The sequence below is a fragment of the Culex quinquefasciatus genome, chromosome 2 (genome assembly GCF_015732765.1).
Source record: "Culex quinquefasciatus strain JHB chromosome 2, VPISU_Cqui_1.0_pri_paternal, whole genome shotgun sequence".
In the NCBI taxonomy this organism is placed as follows: Eukaryota; Metazoa; Arthropoda; class Insecta; order Diptera; family Culicidae; genus Culex; species Culex quinquefasciatus.
The window spans coordinates 187,134,671-187,159,811 of record NC_051862.1 but is presented as its reverse complement, the minus strand read 5'-3'; the positions used below and the strand labels follow the sequence as shown (position 1 = coordinate 187,159,811).

General features: G+C 40.0%; 1 protein-coding gene across 1 annotated transcript; it reads left to right on the top strand.

Moving 5' to 3' along the window:
* Nucleotides 1-625: 625 nt before the first annotated feature.
* Nucleotides 626-5,795, top strand: LOC119766442. The gene is made up of 5 exons (XM_038250995.1): nt 626-2,653; nt 2,706-3,109; nt 3,202-3,597; nt 3,672-4,939; nt 5,083-5,795. The coding sequence occupies exons 1-5, from the start codon at nt 626-628 to the stop codon at nt 5,793-5,795; spliced, it is 4,809 nt and encodes a 1,602-aa protein (XP_038106923.1).
* The last annotated feature ends 19,346 nt before the right edge of the window (nt 5,796-25,141 follow it).

Here is a 25,141-nt window from a genome sequence, read left to right as displayed (position 1 = left end):
TGGTGAAAGGTGGCAAGAGCGGCCAGGTTTTGAAGACTTGTGGTCTGCGGACGAAGAAGGGCTTGTGGCGACCCAAGCCCTCGGTCACCGTGGATAGACCGTGTGCGTGTGCGTGTGCTTAACCGGTGCTACACAAGGTGTAGCAAGGAAAGCCCTTCGATCCCGGCACCGTTCGCTCTGTGCTGAACATTAGTGGTCCTTCGAGCCGGATCGAAGGCCATACGGACCGGGAAGTGCGCGCATTGGGTGATTACGGGCCACGCGGCCGTCCGAGCTACTGTCCCGCGGATCGGGATCGGGATCGGCGCCATCGCGCTGGGAGGTTGTACCAAGACGGGTACACCTCGTTCGTCGTGTGTGTGGGACATACCGTATGCGGTATCGTGCGCGCGCGCGCGCGTGGAATTACAGTCACGCGTGCCAGTGTCGTTGTGGTAGAAATACCAGGTCGCGCGCGAGTGTTACAGGTCGTTCTGCTATTGCTGAGCAGTATCTGTGGTGGTGTTGCTGCTGTTGAAGAGGTGCTTGACCTGCGCTGCGGGTGATTGACCTGTAAGCGTCGTTTGCTGGAACGAGATCGTCGCGGGAGAGGACATCTTTGCTGGGAGCTGTTCAAGTCGTCGAGATGCCGCCTAAGGAAGCGACCAAAGTTCTGGCCGAGCGGTTGGCCAAGCGCAAGGGGATTCTCGCGCTGCGTGACAACATCGAGAAGTTTGTGAGCAAGTTCAACGGCGAGCTGGACATGTGCCAAGTGTCAGTGCGACTCGATTCCCTGGATCAGCTGAAGAACGACTTCCTGGACGTGCAGAACAACATCGAGAAGTTGGATGAGCCGAACAATCTGGACGCGAACATTGCTCAGCGGGTCGACTTCGAGCAGCGCTACTGTGACATCAAGGGATTTTTGCTCTCCAAGCGACCTGTCGATCTCAACCAAACATTGGAGATGTCTACGATGTCTCACTCGCACTCGCACAATTTCCACCTGCGTCTCCCGAAGATCGAATTGCCGCAGTTCGACGGAGACTACTCACGCTGGTTGTCCTTCCGGGACACTTTTGTGTCGATGATCCATGCCAACTCGGACATACCAACTGTAGCCAAGCTGCAGTACCTGCTGCAGTCGTTGGGACCGACAGCCAAGAAGCCTTACGAATCCGTCGATATCAAGGCTGACAACTACTTCACGACGTGGTCAGCGATACTCAAGCGGTACGACGACAAGCGTCACCTGAAGCGACAGCTGTTCAGAGGTTTGTACGATTTGCCAGCAGTGCCAGAGGAGTGTGCGTCTGCGATCCACAACTTGGCTGATGACTTCCAACGCCACGTGAAGGCGCTCGAGAAGTTGGACGAACTTGTGCAGCATTGGGACACGCCGCTGGTAAACATGCTGTCGTACAAGTTGGATCAAGCGACGTTGCGAGCGTGGGAGGAGAAGAATAGCGAGAAGGCCGACGTTAAGTACGACGACATGATCGAGTTCTTGTACCAACGGGTACGCGTTTTGGAAGCTAGCGGATCGGAGTCCAAGCAGTCGGCATCGGCAAAGGTGGCCGGTTCCTCATCGAAACAATCTCGGCCGAGGTTCGTTGCCAACGCTGCCTCTTCCTCCAGCTCGAACGGTTCGTGCTTGCTTGGGTGTTCGGAGAACCATCATCTACGCAGATGTCCAGTGTTTCTTGGGAAGGATGTGCAGCAACGCCGAGACCTGGTTGCGCAGAAACGGCTGTGCTGGAACTGTCTCTCGGCTGGCCACCCGGCCAGGAAGTGTGGGTCCAAGTTCTCGTGCCAAACTTGTAAGCAGAAACACCATTCACTTGTGCACGTCTCGTCTCCGACGAGGGTTTCATCGACTCCTGCTGTGACTTCCGTCACAATTGATCAACCGTCCAACACCGCGTCGGCGAACGCGGCCCCGGTAGGCTCAAGTTCTACCACTCCACAAGTCAGCATGGCAGTGCAAACTGCATGCAACACGGTTCTGCTGGAGACGGTTGTGGTGAATGTGGTTGACGATCACGGCAAGAAGCACAAGGCGCGAGCGTTGCTGGACTCAGCTTCGATGTCAAACTTCATGTCGGGTCAGCTGGCAAAGAACCTCTACAATCGGCCGATCAAGGTGGACGTCGCAGTAGCTGGGATTGGAGTTTCAACGCAACGAGTTCGCAGCGCAATCACGGCCGCGATCGAGTCCAGGAACACAACGTTTTCTACGAAGCTGGAGTTCCTGATCCTGAGGCAGCCTTCTGCAGAGCTGCCAACCGTGCCGATAGACGTGTCGACATGGAAACTTCCGGATATTGTGCTGGCAGATCAACGCTTCAACGTACCTGAACCGATCGACCTGGTGATCGGCAGTGAATCGTTCTGGGAACTGCACACTGGGCGGAAGATCTCGCTTGGAGCAGGTCTTCCATGGGTAGTTGAAACGCACTTTGGTTGGGCGGTATCTGGCACCGCATCCGCTGAAACTACCTGCATCCCCCGCATCTGTCAGCTTTCAGCTGTGAACGATCGTCTGGAGGCTGCAATCCAGAGATTCTGGGAAGTTGAGACGATCCCGGAAGGCCCCGCTCACTCTGTCGACGAGAATCGCTGCGAGGAGTTCTTCGCCAAGACGACCACCCGTGACGCTACAGGAAGGTACGTGGTTCGTCTTCCCCTGACCGATAACCCTGAAATCGTCCTGGGGGGATTCCAAGACCATCGCAGAGCGCCGCTTTCTCGGCCTGGAACGTCGATTGGATCGAGATCCTGCGACGAAGGAGGCCTACCACAAGTTTATGCACGAGTATCTGTCGCTGGGCCACATGGAGTTGGTGGACGGACCTGTGGACTACCGGAGGCCACACTGCTACTTGCCGCACCACCCTGTCTTCAAACAATCAAGCACAACGACGAAGGTCAGGGTCGTCTTCGACGCGTCGTGCAAGACGTCGTCCGGCTACTCGGTGAATGAAAAGATGCTCGTTGGACCGGTCGTTCAACCGGACCTGCTGTCGACGCTGCTGAAGTTCCGGTTTCAAGCGGTCGCACTGGTGGCGGACGTCGAAAGATGTACCGTCAAGTGCTCGTGCATCCTGACGATCGGCCTCTGCAGCGGATTGTTTGGCGATTCAACCCGACGGATCCCATCTCGACCTACGAATTGCGGACGGTCACCTACGGCACGGCAAGCGCTCCCTTTCTGGCAACCAGAACGCTCGCTCAGATCGCGCAAGACAACAAAGAACTCCACCCGGACGCTGCTGAAGCTGTTGCACGAGATTTCTACGTCGACGACTTGATCTCTGGTGCGCCGGACGTGGAAACGGCGATCAAACTGCGCCGCGAGATATCTACGATGCTTGCTGCTGCTGGTTTTCCGCTCAAGAAGTGGGCGTCTAACGCCCCTGAAGTGCTACGAGACATTCCACCCGAGGATCTTGCACTTCTGCCGGTTTACGACCTGCAAGATGGTCAAACTGTAACCACACTCGGCATCGTTTGGGACCCACAGACAGACACCCTCTGTTTCCGGGTCCAACTACCACCCCCTGCGTCGGTGCTCTCAAAGCGCAAAGTGATGTCTTACATCGCACAGATTTGGGACCCGTTTGGACTGGTTGGTCCAACAACATTGAAGGCGAAGCTGTTTATGCAGCGCTTGTGGGCGCTCAAACACAAAGGAGAAGCCTGCGCGTGGGACACCCGCTCCCACTCAAGATCCAGCTGGAATGGAAGGAGTTCCACATGCTGCTGCACATGCTCAGCCAGGTCAAGGTTCCGCGGTTCGTCTCTACGCCTGGCGCCACTATCCAGTTGCATTTTTTCTCCGACGCGTCGGAAATGGCTTACGGCGCCTGCTGTTACGTCCGAGCTGCGGCCGCCAACGGAGTTACCACTCGTCTGCTGTCCTCGAAGTCCAAGGTCGCGTCGCTGTCGTCCCATGACTCGATCAACAAATTGGAGCTAAATGGTGGCCGGCTCTCTACGCAGCTGTACAAGAAAGTCAAGAAAGCCCTGAACCTGTCTGATGCCGTTCCAGTCTTCTTCTGGACAGATTCGCTTACGGTTCTTCACTGGTTGAACTCTCTGCCCAGCCGTTGGAAGACGTACGTCGCGAATAGGGTGTCCCAAATCCAGCTGTGCACTAGCCGCCATGTCTGGGGACACGTACCCGGCGTCGACAATCCCGCCGACTACATCTCTCGAGGACTGAGCCCGCTGGAACTGCTCGATTGTCTGTGTTGGTGGTTTGGGCCCCTTTGGCTGAAGCAAAACCCGGACTACTGGCCAAAAACTGTGTTGACAGCCGCAGACGCTTCAGCTGTAACCAAGGAAGAACGCAAGGTGCCGATCGTTGCGATGACCACCGTCGAGGCTGATTTCAGCAACCGTGTTTTCAGCTTGACCTCGAGCTTTCCTAAGCTCCGTCGCGACATCGCATTCTGCCAGCGCTTTCTTTCCAAGCTTCGTGAACGCTCGGTGCAACGGCGCGATGCACCTGAACAGTACGCCCCGCCTACTGTTGGAAAAGTAACAACCCCTCTATCGGTTACGCCGCTCTCTACGCACGAACTCCAACACGCTGAATTCTCGCTGGTGCGCCTAGCGCAGCAAGAACACTACGCTGAGGAGATTTCTGACCTCTCTGGAGGTGAACGGGTGTCCAAGTCGTCACCACTCAAGTGGTTGAACCCGTTTGTTGACGAAAAACGTATCCTGCGAGTCGGTGGCCGGCTTCGGAACGCCAAACTGACTCACGAAAGCAAACACCCGATTGTTCTCTCTGCGCGACACCCGCTAACGGCTCTGTTGGCTAGTTACTTCCACGAGAAACTACTGCACGCAGGTCCCGCCCTCATGCTGGCCACTCTCCGCCAGAAGTACTGGATCTTGGGCGGACGAAACCTGGTGAAATCTGTCTACCATCGCTGCCACACCTGTTTCCGCAGTAAACCCACACTGGTAATCCAGAGCATAGCAGATTTGCCAGCATCGAGGTCGCACCAACTCGTCCGTTCTCTGTCTGCGGCGTTGACTACTGCGGGCCGTTTTATATCAAGTCACCTGTACGCAACCGCGCCCCCACCAAAGTCTACGTGGCCATTTTCGTTTGCTTTTCGACCAAGGCGGTCCACATCGAGCTGGTGAGCGATTTATCCACACCAGCATTCATCGCAGCTCTACGTCGACTGGTCGCCCGCAGAGGACAGGTTGTCGAGTTGAATTCTGACAACGCGACCGCCTTCAAGGGTGCTGCGAATGCACTGCACCGTGTGTACCAGATGCTGAAGGTCGAACAACTCGATCGGAATGAGATTTTCACCTGGTGCGCAGAGAACGGGATTCGCTGGAAATTCATCCCACCACGCGCGCCGCACTTCGGCGGACTGTGGGAGGCGGCGGTCAAATCCGCCAAAACACACCTACTCAAGACGATGGGCACCACTAGTGCCAACTACGAGGACATGCTCACACTGCTGGCGCAGATAGAGATGTGCCTCAACTCTCGCCCACTCACGCCCATGCCGGACGACCCGGCAGACGCTGAAGTCCTGACCCCAGGACATTTTCTCGTCGGGAGCAACCTCCAAGCCGTTCCGGAAATGGACCTGAAGGAGATTCCAGACAACCGCCTGAACAACTGGGAGCTGACGCAGAAACGAGTCCAGCAAATCTGGGCACGCTGGTACCCCGAGTATCTGCAGCAGCTGCAGTCCTGCCAACTCCAAGCCAATGATCATCATCAAAGTCCAGGTAGAGCAACCCATTGTGGGAGATCTTGCTCGATGCGCACCTGCGCATAGTCCAGGTAATTATGTTTCCAATAACCCACATCAACCCGTTCGATCTACCTGGTCTTTCTTTTTCCGGTTCGGCGAGGATGAGCAGTCGAGGCAGAGCGAGACAACTCGCACCAAATCCAGGTAGAGCAACCCACTTGGGAGAACTTGCTCGATGCGCACCTGCGCAGTGTACAGGTAATTGCGGTTCCAATAACCCACACTCGCAAGTTTGATCTACCTGGTCTTTCTGTCTTTCTCGGTGGCGAGGACAAACGCTGAGGCTGAACGAGCCTTGCTGCACTTCACCTGCATCGGAGCATCCCACACCTGTTTGCTGCACCAACGAAAACAGTGCAATTTGAATTAGGGAAAATGCTAGATTAGGGAAGTGTGATTAGAACTTAAGTAGTTTTGTGTAGTTGAAACGCTGCCACATTTCAAGGTGGCCGGAATGTTGAAGATGTAACTTAAGAATTGTAAATAGTACGGTTAAGGGGAACATTGGGTTACTTAAAATTAGTTAATTTAGAATTTGTAAATATCTACCTAATAACCTAAACATAAATGTAAATTTGTGCCAACACGATCTGAAAGTGATCTAAAGCCGATCACACACATGCAATACACACATCGTACAGCAGATCGCTGTACAGCTCGAGGCTCTATAGGGGAGAGAAATTGTACTTGAGATCAGTACGGAATAAACGATCACCGCGTACACACTAGTTTGTGCCCCACTCGCCGCGTTTTCGCTACAATAAAGTTTGTTGACCCGCAACACTTAGCCGTTTTTCTTTGCTGGTTCGAACGGCTCGATCACGCGATATTTTCTAAGTGTTAGAAAACTCGGGACTTAGCCGGTTTGTGAGAGCAATCACGTTGCTCTGGGGATTGGTGGCGCGTCTTGACCGACCTGGTGAAAGGTGGCAAGAGCGGCCAGGTTTTGAAGACTTGTGGTCTGCGGACGAAGAAGGGCTTGTGGCGACCCAAGCCCTCGGTCACCGTGGATAGACCGTGTGCGTGTGCGTGTGCTTAACCGGTGCTACACAAGGTGTAGCAAGGAAAGCCCTTCGATCCCGGCACCGTTCGCTCTGTGCTGAACATTAAGTTTGAAATTTCCGGTTTTCAATGAAAGCATTCGCTTTGAGACATCATTTTAGCGCAAAATTAATTATTTTGTCAAAATTGGTCAAAATTTTCCCATAGTTTCAGAGGAATTTGATAAAATACTGTAATACCAAAAGAATACCAAAATGTGGTGTTCGACCATTGACAAATTCTGCAATTTTGCAATATCAAAACAATACCTTAAATTTGGGATTGATACCAGAGAAAGGTATTATTATGCATTTCCCTTGTTATTTACCCATGCTCGGGATATCAGTCATTATTTTTAAGTATAATTGATCAAAATTTCGTTTCTTTCAACAAATTCAAACCTCTTACTTTAATAAAACCTTTTCAACCAAACTGGGACATCTTCCCCAACAGATAGCAAATTACGTCGTAATTTGTTTTCCCCGTGGAACCGCGTATCGCGTCTGCGGGTCACCACCAAAGGCCAAGATGGGATTGTTTCGGACAAAATATATTCCTTGGTGCTGACATCCACGTCCACGTCGGAGATACTCCACAGCCCCTTCGTACTGTGTGAAGTGAGTAACTGGGGCGTACTCCAGTGTTGAAATAGGGTTTTTTTTTGTTGTATGAAAAACCAAGATGCAAAGCTCAACTTTTCGAGAGCGCACAGAGGAAAAGCATTTTTCCTGGTTGTGTTTTAGGGTGGGTTGATCCTTTTTGCTGAAAATGATTTGTTATGAGGAAAAGTGACTCAAAGATTAAAAATTGCTCCCATTACTCTAGGAAAAACTCGCGGGGGTGAAGGTAATGCAAACAGCACTCTTCTTCTCTTATTTTTATGCGGGCCCTTGATTGTGGTTTAAAGTTTTATCTCCACATTGTTCTAGCGCGAGCTGTTGTGGAAATTTTTTGGGTGGTTTTTTGCTGACTCCATCAGCGTAAAACTAGCTATATGCTTTCGGAAAAAGCTTTCGCGATTGCTCGTGGTGGTTTGGTAGAGCTTTTTGTTATTATTTTTTTTTTTATTTGATGGTGGTGGTTTGCTTTCTTATGCAAAACTGTTGCCCGCGAATCGCGGGGGAGGTCGGTTATGGAAATTATTTTAAACTCGCTCCTCACTTTTAACTACATTTTCACTTCCGTGGATTGTTGTGCGGGGAAGTGGGTGGTTGGAAAATTGTTTCAAAGCCAGAATTGTGGTACTTTTCAAGAATAAACTATTTGCGGTTGAACGAGGCAAATGGCTTGAATCTATACTAAAATTGATTGTGTTTATCATAGAATAAATGAGCCACAATTAAGCTACTAATTGCAGTTATAAATTATGACGCCAGTGAAAAGGCCAACGGCAGCACTTGGCATCATCATCAACACTACTGCCGGGCGTAATGATTGCTGGCCGTCTATTAAGAGTTGTATGCCAAGTGGACAAAAGTAATTTCCCTCCGAGCTGGAGTGAAAAGGACGACGTCCCTTCGGAACGACATCGGCGAAAGGATTCTGCTACACAAAATTGGATCCTTTCCTCGCAGTTGGACTGAAACAATGAAAAGTGGAGGAATCTTCCAGCTAGTCGCGACATTGAATGAAATGAATAATGATTATAATTATCTCGTGCTCGGCAGATGGTCCGGAGGACATCGACGCAGCGATGTTGGGTGCGGATCGTTCAAGAATCGGATGCATGGTGCTCTTTTAAGCTAGTATTGAAGTAACATTCGAACGTTACTGACGCATCGTTGAACTCGAGTCTGATTGTAGACAGGAAAAGGGTCATGAAAGTAATTCAATTGTTTTATTGGAACTATTTGAAAAGATCAGCACCGCTTGATAGGTTTATATTTTTATTCTAAAAATAATATTGTAACTTGTAACAATTACTACTTACAAAACAAAATGTTCAAAACAAAAACTTTCTAGGATTTCATAAAAAATACCAACAAGTAATTCTCTAGAATTACACTTTCTTCCGAAATTTTTAATTTTGTATTTATTTATATTTTTTTTTTTTTGGTTTATTCAAATTCAATTAAAGCCATTAGGATCAATCATTTATCCATATACATTTGTGGGTTGGTCATACAAAATGGGCATGTACAATAACAAAAACCACTATCTTGGGATGCATTTTTCTGATCGATTTAGTTTATTCGGCAACAACTGGTTATGATTGTAACTTTATGAAAAAAACATTACATAATCCACCCTTATGTGGTTGGCGCCTTCCTCACATTTAAAGGGCGCTATCCAAAATGCAAAAAGTGGGTTAATATCACTTAAGTGCTTATAACTTTTGATAGGTTTGTCAGATCTTCAAAGTTTTGGACGCGTTAGAAAGGTCTTTTGAATACCTATCCAACGATAGGTCGTATGAGAGGTCCAGACAGCATCTTCATCTAAATATCTGAGATCCGGCCTCGAAAAAGTGCGTAAATAACACTTAAGTGCTTATAACTTTTGATTGGGTTGTCAGATCTTCAATGTTTTGGACGCATTGGAAAGCTCTTTTGAATACCTATTCAACGATAGGTTGCACGAGAGATCCGGACAACGTTTTCATCAACATATCTGAGATCCGGCCTCCAAAAAGCATATAAATAACACTTAAGTGCTTATAACTTTTGATAGATTTGTCAGATCTTCACTGTCTTGGACGCGTTGGAAAGGTCTTTTGAATACCTTTCTGAAAATGTATAGCATGACGGGTTTTCTTACAAAAACCACCCTTTTAACAATCTTCCGGACTTTTGTTAAATTCGTTTTTTTAGCATAACTTTTGAAGTACTTAACTAAACTGCACAATTTTTAATAGCGACTTATGGGACCCCAAGACGGATCGAATGACGCCAAAATGGACGAAATCGGTTCAACCAATGTCGAGATAATCGAGTGACAATTTTTTGATCAACACCCCACCACACACACAGACATTTGCTCAGAATTTGATTCTGAGTCGATAGGTATACATGAAGGTGGGTCTAGGAGGTCTAATTGAGAAGTTCATTTTTCGAGTGATTTTATAGCCTTTCCTCAGTAATGTGAGGAAGGCAAAATAGGTACGCGGAAACAATCTAAGTTTTTTATCGACTTCTGATCACTAAAAGTTGAATTCTCATAATACTTATGCTTTAATTTTCAAAACTTTTTGATGTATATTATGTTTTTGCGCAGAAGATTAAGATGGTGCTAAATTTGATACTAGAATTTTTTTAAATGTTGTGATTATTGGAAAAAATAATCTTAAATATTCCTAAAATTTATTTATTTTAAAAAATTTCAAATGTTCGCTAGATTTAAAAATTTTAAAATTATGTTTATTGAAAAAAGAGCTACTTTTCACATTTTATCAGTAAAAAACGAACCAATATATTCGCAAGTTGAAAATAAGGACTAGAACTCATTTTTCATAAAATTTAATCTTAATGTGAAGACTTCCATCATTGCCATGATTTTTCGTTCAGAAATATAAATTTGGCGCCCCTATCAATATTTTGAACAAACTTCCTTCTACAAGTAGTTTAGAATAGTGCCCTACACATGCTGATTCCTTTTGGTAACGATTATCCCATTCCTTGCAATGTTATGGAAATCGTCATTAATCAATGATTGTCAACTAGGACGTTAATGATTGTACCACAAAACTACACCCAAAATTCAGAATCGAGATAATCGTTCTCTCAAAATTTATTGAGGGCTCAGTGCCAAAATCGATAGAATAATGGTACCAACTCACACCATCATAACAAATGAGTTCATTCGTTAGTTGAATCAATAAATCTCCAACAAGTGTCATACATCGACTTCTGACTTCTCTATGGTCACCAAGCTGTGGTGGCCGAGGCAGCTAAGTCATTGGATTGGTTTATCAAAGGTCTCTGGTTCGATTCCCGTTGTCGACACTTTTGGTTTTTTGTTTGACGGATGAACTTTTTTTGCAAATGAATCTCGAGAGAATAGTTCTATCGCCCATCTCGAGCTGTGTTCTCTGCGTCCGTGAATGGTACCACTATTCTCTCGACTCGAGACCATCATTCTCTCGGACTAGCGCTGCCAGTTTTGGGTGTATATAAATTTGAAAATGGCCGATTCTCAGCGAAGCTAAATCAAAAAGTCACTTTTTCTAAATTTCAATACGATTTTTTAAATGAAAAATTTCATTTATATTATGATTCAAAAATTGCAATGTTCTTTAAAGGCGTTTTTTTACTTCAAACTTCAAAAATATTGACCAAATAAGGTCTGCAAGCCATTGAATCGAAGGGGAGTTTTTTCACAAATCTGCACCCAAAGTTAAAGAACGGGGGGATAGTCCTCACGAAAAGAAACGTGAGGAAAGTGCTATATTGCGAGAGTATAGTCCTCTCGCGTGTTCATTCGTTCATTGGAACAATTCATCCTATGAGTGGCTTATATGGACAAACGACCGCCACTTAGTCACCGAACCATGGTGGCCCATACGGCAAAGGCACGGTTCAATATGTCGAAGGTCTTGGGTTCGAGTCTCGGTACCGGTACTTTTTTTTTTGATAGATGAACTTTTTTGGAAAATGAACCATGAGTAAAGTACTCTCGGTAATTTCGGGATTTATCCTCTCCGTCCGCACACAGTACCATTTTACTACCGAATCGTGCTCTTTATTCTCTCGTATGCCGATGCCCAGTTCTGGGTGTGCTCCTTTTGTTGCCCCGTCACTCAAAGAAACGGCTGGCAAAATCTCAAATATTTATCAATTCGTTCAGTTCAAGGAGCAGAATATTCGTTTTTGAATGTGTGATAATGTGTAGAAGAGCAAAAATTAAAAAAATAAACGGACAAAACTTTAGCGATTTTCTTGGTGTGCCTTTTACAAGTCCAGTTTTACGATGTTGTCCCGTCACGCTACATTTTCATTTCAGAGGAAGAACAGGAACAATATTGTTCATTCAACATGACATTTTTTTTTAAAGAAAAATCAATTATCTTTCCAGATATGTAAAAATATTGGTGGCTGAGAAAAACTTGGGTTTTTTTTAAAAGAGCCGAAGAATGAGTCAAATACAAATAACAATTATAAAATTACAAATCATAAATACCAAATTTTGTACCGTCTTAAAGTTATAGCGAAAATATGTATTTAACTTATACTTGGAATGCTTTCCAAACCTCAAGCATAACCTATTGTCCTGTTTCACCCCAGTTGAGGGTATTTTGAGAATTCAGCTTTAAATGATAACATCAGAACATTTTTTTCGTGTACAGTATGTAAAAAAAGTATTTACACCCCATGGGCACTATGCAAAGTTTGTGATGAAACCTGTAACAATTTAAAATTTGACAGAAACCTAGTACTACGTTTTGTTCAAAAACTCATGCCGAACATTTTGCTACAAAAAGCTCATGAAAAGATGTTTTCTATAAGAAGTTATATAACAAATACTATTACCAAAATAAAAAAAAAGGTGCAAAAAAAGTTTGTACACCTTTCGAAAAATTAACATAAATAAAGTTATTTGTTGACAAATAACCATAAATCCAGTCTCCCTACTCCAAATAGGCATCTTTGACTTATTAAAAAAATAATTTGGATTGAATATAAAGTTTACTAATTACTTAGTATAAAAGTTTATATAACTCTGGAAATTCTATATAAAACTTATCTTAACTTAATTTAGCAAACTTTCAATTTAATTAAATGTTAACATATTACCATAAAATTGCTAAATAAACATTCTGGAGTGGGTTTAACACCGTTTTGGGGGTATTTGTATCGATAGAATAGATTTTTCGTTGGAATTTTGTTCCACCCCGGAATTACGTCGTCGGAAAATCCGCCGGCAACCGAACCGGTCCACAATTCACAAGTCAACCAATGTGGCATCGGAAAGGGCATAAAATTTCCGATCTTTTGATACCCAAACATCCAGGTTTTCTATAAAACCCACGTTTTTAAATTCCTAGGAAAAACGTTGTTATGGTTTCCTTTGAGCAATCTGCCAAAAATGTATGGACTTTCGTAATTTTTGCTCTCGTGGATCAAACTTACTTTTTGTCCAGATATTTTTTAGTCAGTCAAGGATGCCTATTTGGAGTTGGGAGACTGGATTTATGATTATTTGTCAACAAATAACTTTATTTATGTTATTTTTTCGAAAGGTGTACAAACTTTTTTTGCACTTTTTTTTATTTTTGTAATAGTATTTGTTATATAACTTTTTGTAGAAATCATCTTTTCATGGGCTTTTTGTACCAAAATGTTCGGCATCAGTTTCTGAACAAAACGTAGTACTAGGTTTCCGTGATCAGTAGTGCGGTGCCTGTGTGGACGCTCAGTCCTGTTTTTTCGTGTTATTTTCCGTCTCTTTTATGTCGCTGTTCGAGTGCATGGGGTGATTGGTCATTATAATTAAATAATGGCATCAGTAGTGCGGTGCCTGTGTGGACGCTCAGTCCTGTTTTTTCGTGTTATTTTCCGTCTCTTTTATGTCGCTGTTCGAGTGCATGGGGTGATTGGTCATTATAATTAAATAATGGCATCAGTAGTGCGGTGCCTGTGTGGACGCGCAGTCCTGTTTTTCGTGTTATTTTCCGTCTCTTTTATGTCGCTGTTCGAGTGCATGGGGTGATTGGTCATTATAATTAAATAATGGCATCAGTAGTGCGGTGCCTGTGTGGACGCTCAGTCCTGTTTTTCGTGTTATTTTCCGTCTCTTTATGTCGCTGTTCGAGTGCATGGGGTGATTGGTCATTATAATTAAATAATGGCATCAGTAGTGCGGTGCCTGTGTGGACGCTCAGTCCTGTTTTTCGTGTTATTTTCCGTCTCTTTTATGTCGCTGTTCGAGTGCATGGGGTGATTGGTCATTATAATTAAATAATGGCATCAGTAGTGCGGTGCCTGTGTGGACGCTCAGTCCTGTTTTTTCGTGTTATTTTCCGTCTCTTTTATGTCGCTGTTCGAGTGCATGGGGTGATTGGTCATTATAATTAAATAATGGCATCAGTAGTGCGGTGCCTGTGTGGACGCGCAGTCCTGTTTTTTTCGGGTTATTTTCCGTCTCTTTTGTGTCGCTATTTGTGTACATGGGGTGATTGGATTTCTTCTGATTCGTGTTGTTTTCATCTCCTTTGTGTCGTTGTTTGTGTGCATGGGGTGATTGGTCTTCTTCTTCTTCTTTTTTCTTTATTTTTAGTTAGCGCGTTCGTTGGCCAATGAGTTTATTTTTGTTCTCTTTACATAGTTTTCGATAGAAACGATCCGAATTCTTTTTTTCGAGACAAGCAAGTCGTATTGCTGGATTAAGTCCTTTCTATATCATCGATGATCGGAAGGCACGCCGACGAATATGTTTTAAGGCTTATGATATAAAATCATTTTAATGAATAAAGCCCTTCTTACATCACCGTTGATCGGAAGGCACGCCGACGAAGAATTTCTGGAGGATCGCGGTCGAATTAATACTATATTTAAAATTCTAGATAGCTATCTTTCGGATTCGATTGTGAGTAGCGGGACTTCGCGGTTACTATGCAACGTATTTTTTGGAGTCTTTTTATATTTTAAATTTATAAGTCCTTCTTTTATCATCGTTGATAGGAAGGCACGCCACCGGTTAAGTTCGTTTAAGTTATTGTTTTAATTTCATTACAATCGGTTACGTGGTGTCCTGTTTTCTTTTCGTTTATATTCGTTGATCGTAATAATTTATTCCAACTGGCAGCTTTAGTATTAACTCATCAACTATTTTTGACATTTGCTCGCGTTATCTTAATTGTACCAACAGTAAAAATATACTGATAAGTCCAGCCCATAGCACTACCGCTCGGTTGGCACGCGTTCGATTAAAACAAACTTTTTAAATAATCAATTATTTATCTTTCCGCAGCCGGCTGCCTAAGATTTAAAATTTCAACCGATAAACAAATGCTCATGGTCACATCACTGCCACTCGTGAATCCTGACCTCATACCCATCTACTAACCCTCAAAACTCATGTGATACTTTGTCGGAGAAGCAGTCGATTGGGCGGTCTCTATCACTCAAGTATCGGACTAACATTCCCATCCACTTCCCCGTGACCCTACCACTGGTCGTGGCCGGCGCCGGTATTGATCAGCATGATAGGGGCCTTTGAGAAGTTGCGAAGCGAGGAAAGATAGCACCCACTTATCTTCCACGGCTCGTGGATGTAACTTCTGGAGGTCCTGGTCAATAACGGAGTAGCAACTGCGGGTGGGCACCTATGCTTATGCTTATGCTTATGCTTAAAACGTAGTACTAGGTTTCCGTCAAACTTTAAATTGTTACAAATTTCATCACAAACTGTGCATAGTGCCCATGGGGTGTAAATACTATTTTTACATACTGTACCTATTTTTTTCTGAAAATTCATAACTTAAAACTCAAGGAATTACTAGTAAAACTGCACTCAAACAAAGTGAGCAAGTTCTATCAAATTTTTTGGCAACATAATTTAGAATTGTGAAATTGTATAGAAATAGGACCGTTTGCCAAATATGTGAATTTCCCGAATATTTTTAATACATTCAATACATTTTTTATTCATTAATAAATCAAACATGCTTAAAATAATTTTTAACGCAGGGGAATACATTCAACAATAATCGCTTTAAAAAGCCTTTTAACTTTTCAAAATATAATATGAATCCATATTTAAAAAAAAATGATACAGTCTCACGCACAGCATTCCTGGTCGACAGTCCCCAACACACTGAATTGGCCCCCATGCAAGTTCGTTTCGTTTCGTGTCCAACAAAACGAGGAGCATTCAAAACATCCACTTGGACGCCGCCGGTCTCTTTCGTTTTCGTGTTTTCCAATCAGCTGTTCAGCACGAAGAGCACCCGAACGCCAGCTTGCTGCTTGGAGAATCGCGCCAACAGAGGAAAATTTATGCTTGCCGGTACGATGTGACATGGTGTGTCGCAAAGGAAGTGAACAACAATGTGATGCGACATTTTGGTCAATACATCAGACACAATGTTTATTGCTGGTCATTTTCATAAAATTCCAAACCTATTTTTTTGGATCGTCATTTAGATTTGAAGTTGACTTTTTGGAACCCCACCCAACTCTGATCAAATTTCAATCTAAAAATTCCCAGAAACCATATTATCAACTTTTTTTGTGTCTAAAATTTGCTAGTATAATTAAAAAACATACATTAAGAGAAATAAAGTTTTTCATAGTTTATTAGTATCTCAAAATAACCTCATCAAAACTAGTCTGGTTTTCGTCAGAAAAGATGCTGCACAACAAATGTAGTGCATCAATCAATTAATTTGATTCTTTTAAGTGCTCTTTAATGTCTGTCCCTATTCAGGCTGTAGTTCAGATTCATACAAGTTGACGGTTAAGAGCGGAAATCCTCAGAAGTATTAAAAAAATGTTATTTATTGAACATCAGCCTATCAAAGGAAACAAAAAGAATCTCCAAAAAGCCGAACAAGAAATGTTTTTCAATCATTTCCCCCCAAAAAATGAGCCAATTAAAGTGAATATTGGTTCATAAAATCTCCTCATTTACTCTCCCGGCAGCGATCTCATCAGTATTCTCTAACGCAAAATGCAAGTCATCTAATTAATAGCAAACAGCAGCAACAGTGCGCATCTTCCGGACCACGAGGAGGGTCCTTCGCTGAATTTACATCCAAATTGAACTTTATTCCGGTCGACGGAAAATCTCCACCACCCACACTCTCCAAAGTAAAAGTACACTTTCTAATGTTGGGGCGGTTTTTTTTTTTTCTTACTTTTCCGTACCCTCTAAAGTGGTTCAATTACAGCCACTTGAGGGAAATAAAACAGACCATTTATAATCACCGGAAGCCGAAATTGACTTTTCGGAAGGGAAGTTTGCAGAAAACCCTCCCCACAAGGTTCATGCTCTTTCCAGAGCTTGGTGATAATCCCATATTTTGCTTGGGAAAAGTGGGAAAAGAAAACGTGGAGGAAAATTTTAAACAGTCATCGAACCGGAACAGTTACAGGCAAATTACATTTCCTCGGTGTGGTCACTATTACTTTTAAGCTCGTTTGTTAAAGAAATAGGCTAGACGTTTCTCGGAGTTTTCTTTGATTTTTTCATTACAAAGTTGGACAGAATTTTCTTCTTAAAACAATGTCATAAAACAGGCAAATTTATTCCATTACAGGTCCCAACTAACCCATTTTGAAACTTATGTTATCCTGCTAGTATACGGTTATGGTTTTGTGCTAGCCACACGTGTTAGGATCTAAACGTTACACCCGTTTCTGACACATTATTCAGCTTAAATTATTGCCCGCAATATTTCACATAGGTGAGACCCTCCCAGAACCGAAAGCTTTTTTTTTTTTTGCTCCTTCCTATATTTTCCAACACTTGAAATTGCATTCTCGTCAAGTGGATACTCTTGGAGCACCCGAAGCAAGGATTGTGCATATTACTCGTTTGTTTGAATGTAGAGAAAAAAAAAGTTCATTCTTTCCAACACCAACAAAACCAGTAAAAAAAAGTATCCAACAACAAACAGCACTCAAGTAGCACCTCGTTTCCTTCCTTCCGAAATTATTTACGGCCAAAATGTAAAATAAATAACTTGAAACTCAGTTTTTGCATGCACCCTCGTCCAGGAACGAGCTTGCCCTTAGTCGAGAAAAAGCTCAATGGACGAGGAGCTTTTGCCACGTTTGTGGGGTCGCAGCACCTGTACAATGCGAAAGCACACGGAATTTACACTAAATTGTTTAAAATTCATGCTTTTCCGCATAAACTAAGTTGCTGGTTTGATGTGTTTGTTGGGTGCAATTTGCGACTTGGGATTTCAGTGGAGCTTTATGTGAATTTAGTGTCAATTAATTTCGAGATTCGGTTTGAAAAAAAAGCGTAATGCAATTCAATTAAAATCAATCTATAAGTTTTATTATTATAAAAAACTAAAAACTAAAAACTAAAAACTAAAAACTAAAAACTAAAAACTAAAAACTAAAAACTAAAAACTAAAAACTAAAAACTAAAAACTAAAAACTAAAAACTAAAAACTAAAAACTAAAAACTAAAAACTAAAAACTAAAAACTAAAAACTAAAAACTAAAAACTAAAAACTAAAAACTAAAAACTAAAACTAAAAACTAAAAACTAAAAACTAAAACTAAAAACTAAAACTAAAAACTAAAAACTAAAAACTAAAAACTAAAAATAAACTAAAAACTAAAAACTAAAAACTAAAAACTAAAAACTAAAAACTAAAAACTAAAAACTAAAAACTAAAAACTAAAAACTAAAAACTAAAAACTAAAAACTAAAACTAAAACTAAAACTAAAACTAAAAACTAAAAACTAAAACTAAAAACTAAAAACTAAAACTAAAAACTAAAACTAAAAACTAAAAACTAAAAACTAAAAACTAAAAACTAAAAACTAAAAACTAAAACTAAAAACTAAAAACTAAAAACTAAAAACTAAAAACTAAAAACTAAAAACTAAAAACTAAAACTAAAAACTAAAAACTAAAAACTAAAAACTAAAAACTAAAAACTAAAAACTAAAAACTAAAAACTAAAAACTAAAAACTAAAAACTAAAAACTAAAAACTAAAAACTAAAAACTAAAAACTAAAAACTAAAAACTAAAACTAAAACTAAAAACTAAAACTAAAAACTAAAAACTAAAAACTAAAAACTAAAAACTAAAACTAAAAACTAAAAACTAAAAACTAAAAACTAAAAACTAAAAACTAAAAACTAAAACTAAAAACTAAAAAAAAACTAAAAACTAAAACTAAAAACTAAAAACTAAAAACTAAAAACTAAAAACTAAAAACTAAAAACTAAAAACTAAAAACTAAAAACTAAAAACTAAAAACTAAAAACTAAAAACTAAAAACTAAAAACTAAAAACTAAAAACTAAAACTAAAAACTAAAAACTAAAAACTAAAAACTAAAAACTAAAAACTAAAAACTAAAAACTAAAACTAAAAACTAAAAACTAAAACTAAAAACTAAAAACTAAAAACTAAAAACTAAAAACTAAAAACTAAAAACTAAAAACTAAAAACTAAAAACTAAAAACTAAAAACTAAAAACTAAAAACTAAAACTAAAAACTAAAAACTAAAAACTAAAAACTAAAAACTAAAAACTAAAACTAAAAACTAAAAACTAAAACTAAAAACTAAAACTAAAACTAAAAACTAAAAACTAAAAACTAAAAACTAAAAACTAAAAACTAAAAACTAAAACTAAAAACTAAAAACTAAAACTAAAAACTAAAAACTAAAAACTAAAAACTAAAAACTAAAAACTAAAAACTAAAACTAAAAACTAAAAACTAAAACTAAAAACTAAAAACTAAAAACTAAAACTAAAAACTAAAAACTAAAAACTAAAAACTAAAAACTAAAAACTAAAAACTAAAAACTAAAAACTAAAAACTAAAAACTAAAAACTAAAACTAAAAACTAAAAACTAAAAACTAAAAACTAAAAACTAAAAACTAAAACTAAAAACTAAAAACTAAAACTAAAAACTAAAAACTAAAAACTAAAAACTAAAAACTAAAAACTAAAAACTAAAAACTAAAAACTAAAAACTAAAAACTAAAAACTAAAAACTAAAAACTAAAAACTAAAAACTAAAAACTAAAAACTAAAAACTAAAAACTAAAAACTAAAAACTAAAAACTAAAAACTAAAAACTAAAAACTAAAAACTAAAAACTAAAAACTAAAAACTAAAAACTAAAAACTAAAAACTAAAAACTAAAAACTAAAAACTAAAAACTAAAAACTAAAAACTAAAAACTAAAAACTAAAAACTAAAAACTAAAAACTAAAAACTAAAAACTAAAAACTAAAAACTAAAAACTAAAAACTAAAAACTAAAAACTAAAAACTAAAAACTAAAAACTAAAAACTAAAAACTAAAAACTAAAAACTAAAAACTAAAAACTAAAAACTAAAAACTAAAAACTAAAAACTAAAAACTAAAAACCAAAAACTAAAAACTAAAAACTAAAAACTATAAACTAAAAACTTCAAATTATATTTTTCAAATTCAAGTAATCAGAAATAAATCAACTCTAAAGACTTTTCTATCAATCAAAAAACATATTTCTTTTGAAACATTTTCCAAACCAGTATCGTCACATTTTCACATAACTTCATGCTATCATTCTCTCGTACAATCTCTGATCTATCCATCAGAGTTCGAAGAAGCCAACCAAAAAAGAGTCGTGTCGGCTTATGCATAATGTTTCGCCAGCTTGGCGAGGATTTTCGGGGAAATTTTATAACCACATTTTTCAACCATACACTTCTCTATCCGCCCCTGCCCCGTGTGCTGCTCCACTTTGTGTGTGTGTGCAAGGAAGAGGAAATCCTTTCTCCAAGCGGGTCCAACAATTGCGGAGTCGGGGAAGCACTTTCCGCTTAAATGACGTCGATTATGAGCTTTAGCCTCCTAAACGAGAGGGGCCAAGGGTTGAAAAGTGCGCGCCGCCCATACAGGTGAAAATGATTGACGTTACTTTGGCACAATCTTTTCCGCTCCATCATGCATATGTGTGTGTGTGTGCAAACAAGGTGCTGCTGGGACCCCTTCGACACCACCCTCATCATCATCACCGTCAAAGCCACAACGCCGGGTGAAATCTCGACCCATGAAGGGGTGCGGCTTTCCGCACACCATACATGAAGACGTGGTGGATCAAAGTTTCAATCAATCAATCTGGGGGGAATAAATTATTCATAACGCCCTGGTCGGATTGATGTGTTTAGTGGGATTTTTTTCTGCCTGGTTAAGGTGCCAGATTTTTTCGCACCTTCCTGGCTAACCCGGCTGCTGCTACAAGGGAGAAATGGTTTTTTTTATAACAGAAAAGGGGAAAGCAATAAAAGTTTTCCCGTGTACACATTCGCATGAATGTTTAAGATTTATGACCTTTTGGTGAACAATGCTCAATATAAGCTTAAGTGAAACCAAGAGTGAGACGGTTATTGGGTAAAAGTTTAAAGTTTGCTCTTATTTCTTCCGATGTTCTTTCAAATTGTATGAGTTTCTTTTTGAAATAATTGTGGATTTGTACACCAAGTCGAGTATACAAGTCCAGCATAAAAACAATCAGAAATCTTATCTTGGGTATGCTGCACCGTCATCTGGGGTGGCATTGGGTCATACAAAAATGCTGAAATTTGTAAGACCCAATCTCACCCCCAGGCCATGTCACCCCAGATGACGCAAGGATAGAAATCTTGTAACCATATGCGGTAACTATATGTTTTCGAATTCGTTAACATTGAAATGTTTCCAAAATCGTCAACAAATGAAAAAGTTAAAAAATGAAATTATAATCCATTTGAATGAAAAAGGTGTTTTAAAATACATTATACACCTGTCCAGTTGTTTTACAATCATAAGTTTCCAAAATATCTAAGTATTAATATTTTTTGCGATATTCCAATGCATTGGAATTTCATAATAACTCAAAATAAATGCATATCACATTGTTTTGACTTTAAATTCCATTGAAATTGTGATGTTTTTTGAAAAATATTTGTTTTGTCTCCTGATTTTTTAGACCCATTTTAAAGGGAGCGGGGTTGAGCGACATAAACATAGAAAAGTATTTGCAACGTCCTTATTAAATTTACAAAAGAAAAGTTTTGTTTTTCAATCCCGCACATAAAAAAATGTCTCACAAATTTTGTAGTAAAGATTAAGCAAAATTATTTTTAAAAAAATACACAATTAAATAGTCAAATTTGACTCAAAGCACGGAATTGAAACTCGTCTGAAAAACCTGTATCATTTTCTCATTCGAAACAGTGGCGCCACGTGGTGGTAGCTGCTCTGTTTATTACACTGTGAAATTATCCATGGCCAATCCAAGGAATCAGAAGGTGACAACAGAAATGTCCGTCCAAAATGGGTGCTGCAAAAAAAATTATTACTTTTAAAAAAAATTCGAACAAATCAGCTACGAATTACAAGTTTGACAGTCGAACTACACTTTAAAGTTGGTTTTGTTATTTGTTTTTGCAAAACCGCATATTTTTAACGAAAGTGTCATAAATATTCGTAATCACCTTTTGCCTCTTGGTGGCGCTTTGTGTTAGTATGTGTGTGGTCTATGTTTGCGGACGTGCACGCAGAACTCAGAACAGTGAGAACTAGCGAAAATGCTTCACTTTCTTCTGATACAAGTCACCATATTGAAATAGAGCTTTATGACGTTTCGCGTACACACACTAGCGCACCATTTGATTTTGCTGTCCGGACAAAATTTAACCTCAATCTTTTTCGTGTACGTACACGCAATACATGCGCACGTAGATTACTCTATTGCTTGAAGATTCATACCCGTGCTCAAAGGCATTCCAATGAATTGGGTACTAAAGCCCTATGTCAATTTTTATGTACAACGGTAAAAAACACGATTAAAAACCATTTCTGATCACTATTTTTCATTTTAATGCAAAATTTTTTTTTGACAAGACAACATTTTTTCGATGGATCAACTGTGGTCCCCTTGAAACGAGCTGTCAAGTAGGAGCTTTTCTGTCAAGAAGGACCGCGAGGTTAATTTTTCAAAATTGATTTAAAAATCCATTTTAAACTCTTTGTGGTCGTACAAAGGGTCATTGTACTCAGAAAAATAAGCTTTATCGCTGTAAACAATAATATCAGCAATCTATGCTTAATTTTAGGACCCAATTGCCAAGATTGACGACTGGTGATACAAACACAACACAAACAAAGAAGTGGCACTTCCAATCGTTGTCCCTGTCACTATCCATCGAGTCCCTTTCAAGTAAATCAAAAACTCTTGCCTCTCTCATCCTTGCAGCAGAAGTATCCACATCCTGCTCCATTGTCGTGATTGATTGACACAGTGGCCCAGGCAGTGACGTGTGCCACATCATGATTTATTATGGAAACTAGTTCAACTTAGACTGGAGAAGCATTTTTTTTGCACAGCCCATCCAACTGGAAAAGATCCAGCTCGAAATTGTGTGTGAAATCTGCTCATCCCTCACCAACACCCCCACTCATACACACACGCACACATCCTTGCAGAAATCTAGTTTAATCTATTAATTTAGTACGGAAGAGTGGACTTGGCAATTTCAAGGGTTTCTCACTTGGAGTCTGACCAAGGGAGGGAGGGAAAGAGGGAGAACCTAGAACCAGAACCCAACTAATGACCGGTGAAATGGAACAATGAGCTGACCGAGCATGAATGGGGAAAATAGCCGTTGTAAAGTGAAACAAAAGAAACATTACTGGTGGTTGGTCGAAACACACTCATACGGAGAAGGAAATCCATCATCCCTCACAAGATGCGACAGGAAGCGTCCAGTGGCATTAGAAAATGAGGGAGAGAGGGAGGGAGGAAGAGAAACAGAGAGAGTGAACTGGAACACATTGATGGACGAAAGCCACACCAATGCAAATGCAGCCAAATACAGACTGTTGCACTAACTGATAGCATGGTGTTTACACTGAAATAAAAAAGGACAAAATTCCTATATTCTAGGAATAGGGGAAAGTGGGGCAAGTGTAACAAGCTAAGGAAATGCTCGTTTTAACCCGTTAAAAACGTTTAAAAAATCTTTTGGATATTTGTATAATCATCTTATTCCAGGGCTTGACAAAGGCTTTGTTAGAACAAGTTTTAAAAAAATCCTGTTTTTCAATGTAAAAAAATGATTTTAGAATTTTTGATTTTACACACGTTCTACTCAACTAGTGGGACAAGACGAACAACCCGTTGGGGCAAGAGGAACAATGCATGAAACAACATGTTAATTTTCTAACAATTGAACTGTTATCACTTAGATATATCAGATTAGAATGTATTTGAAAAGTTTCTTTCATTTTTAGATTAAATAATAACATTTAACATCAATTTAGTCGTTTTTACGAAAAAAATATTACTTAGATGATAAATAGTAAAATTTAATAATATCACTATATTTTGTATGGACAATTTTTTTTAACAATTGCTCATCAGTTTTTAAGTACTTTTATGTATTTATTTCCCAATAAAATATGTTGTTGCAGGAATTCGTAACTCCATACTAAAAATCCATATGGTACACTTGCCTCATCTGGGCAAAATTTTTTCAAAGCTCTTTACAAAAATAACTAAAAGTTAAATCATACAGTCGACTCTCTGGCTGTCGATCTTCTCGATATCAATATTGCTCCATCTATCGATGAATTCTTCAGTCCCTTCAAACTGCATACTTCGATTGGCTTTATTCCTCGATATTTTCTCTTGCTTGAAGGATCTCTTCTTCGACGGTCCCTTGGATTATGTTTGCTTTAAAAATCTCTTCCGGTTGTCAATAACGTCATGATTCGAAATCCGGACACTTAGTAGCATATCATTTTTGTTATAGCTGGCAAAAAATCATGTAATAAGTTGGAAATGTAGAAATATCATCAGGATGTAGTATAAACAGTCAGTTTCAAGAAAATGCATGCAAAATATGTCTTTTCAAACAATTTTTCATCAGAATTTCTAAATTAAGATGACTTGTTGTGCTTCGAATCCCGGACACTGATAAAAGCTGATTCGAAATCCGGACACTTTTGCTTCGAATTCCGGACACTCGATTTTACTTTTGAATCGCACAAATTTGGACTGAAATGTTAGTGAATGGCATTCTTTAGGGCTCAAATAAGCTGTTAACATCAAAACAATCGATAGTTTATATAAAAATTTGCTAGAATTTAAGGAAATCGTAACCATAAATTTCTGCTTTGCCTTCCTGGTGTTTTGAACGCCTATGAAATATTTCAAGTGAAATGTTTCGCATTTTTGGTAAACTTATAATTTTATTGTATTTAATTGTTTTGGCATTAACTACAGCGTTCAAACAAACTTTAAATGAAAGTTGATGTTGGAGTTCATCAAATAACACATTTTTGACATTCATAATGCGAACTTATATCCAAATAATTGATAAAACAAGATGAAGTTTCCGGGTTTCGAAGCGTCCGGGAATTCGAATCATGACGTTATTGTCACTATCTCATGGCTTGCATAGACATTTTTCTTTGCGAAACGAAGCTTTGAAGGGTGTTTGACATTAGTTTGTTTTTGTTTGCTGGACGTTGCCATGATTCTCTCCCATAGCTGGGTACCAAGAAAAACATATTTTCAATCGAGTCTTCATTTTGCATCGTTCTGTAAACTGATGATTCTCTTCCTCGACGGTCCCTTGGATATTGACAACCAGAGAGTCGACTGTACTTTGTAATAGGTGCAAGTCATTGGTAGGGACACTACTGATCTAGGAAA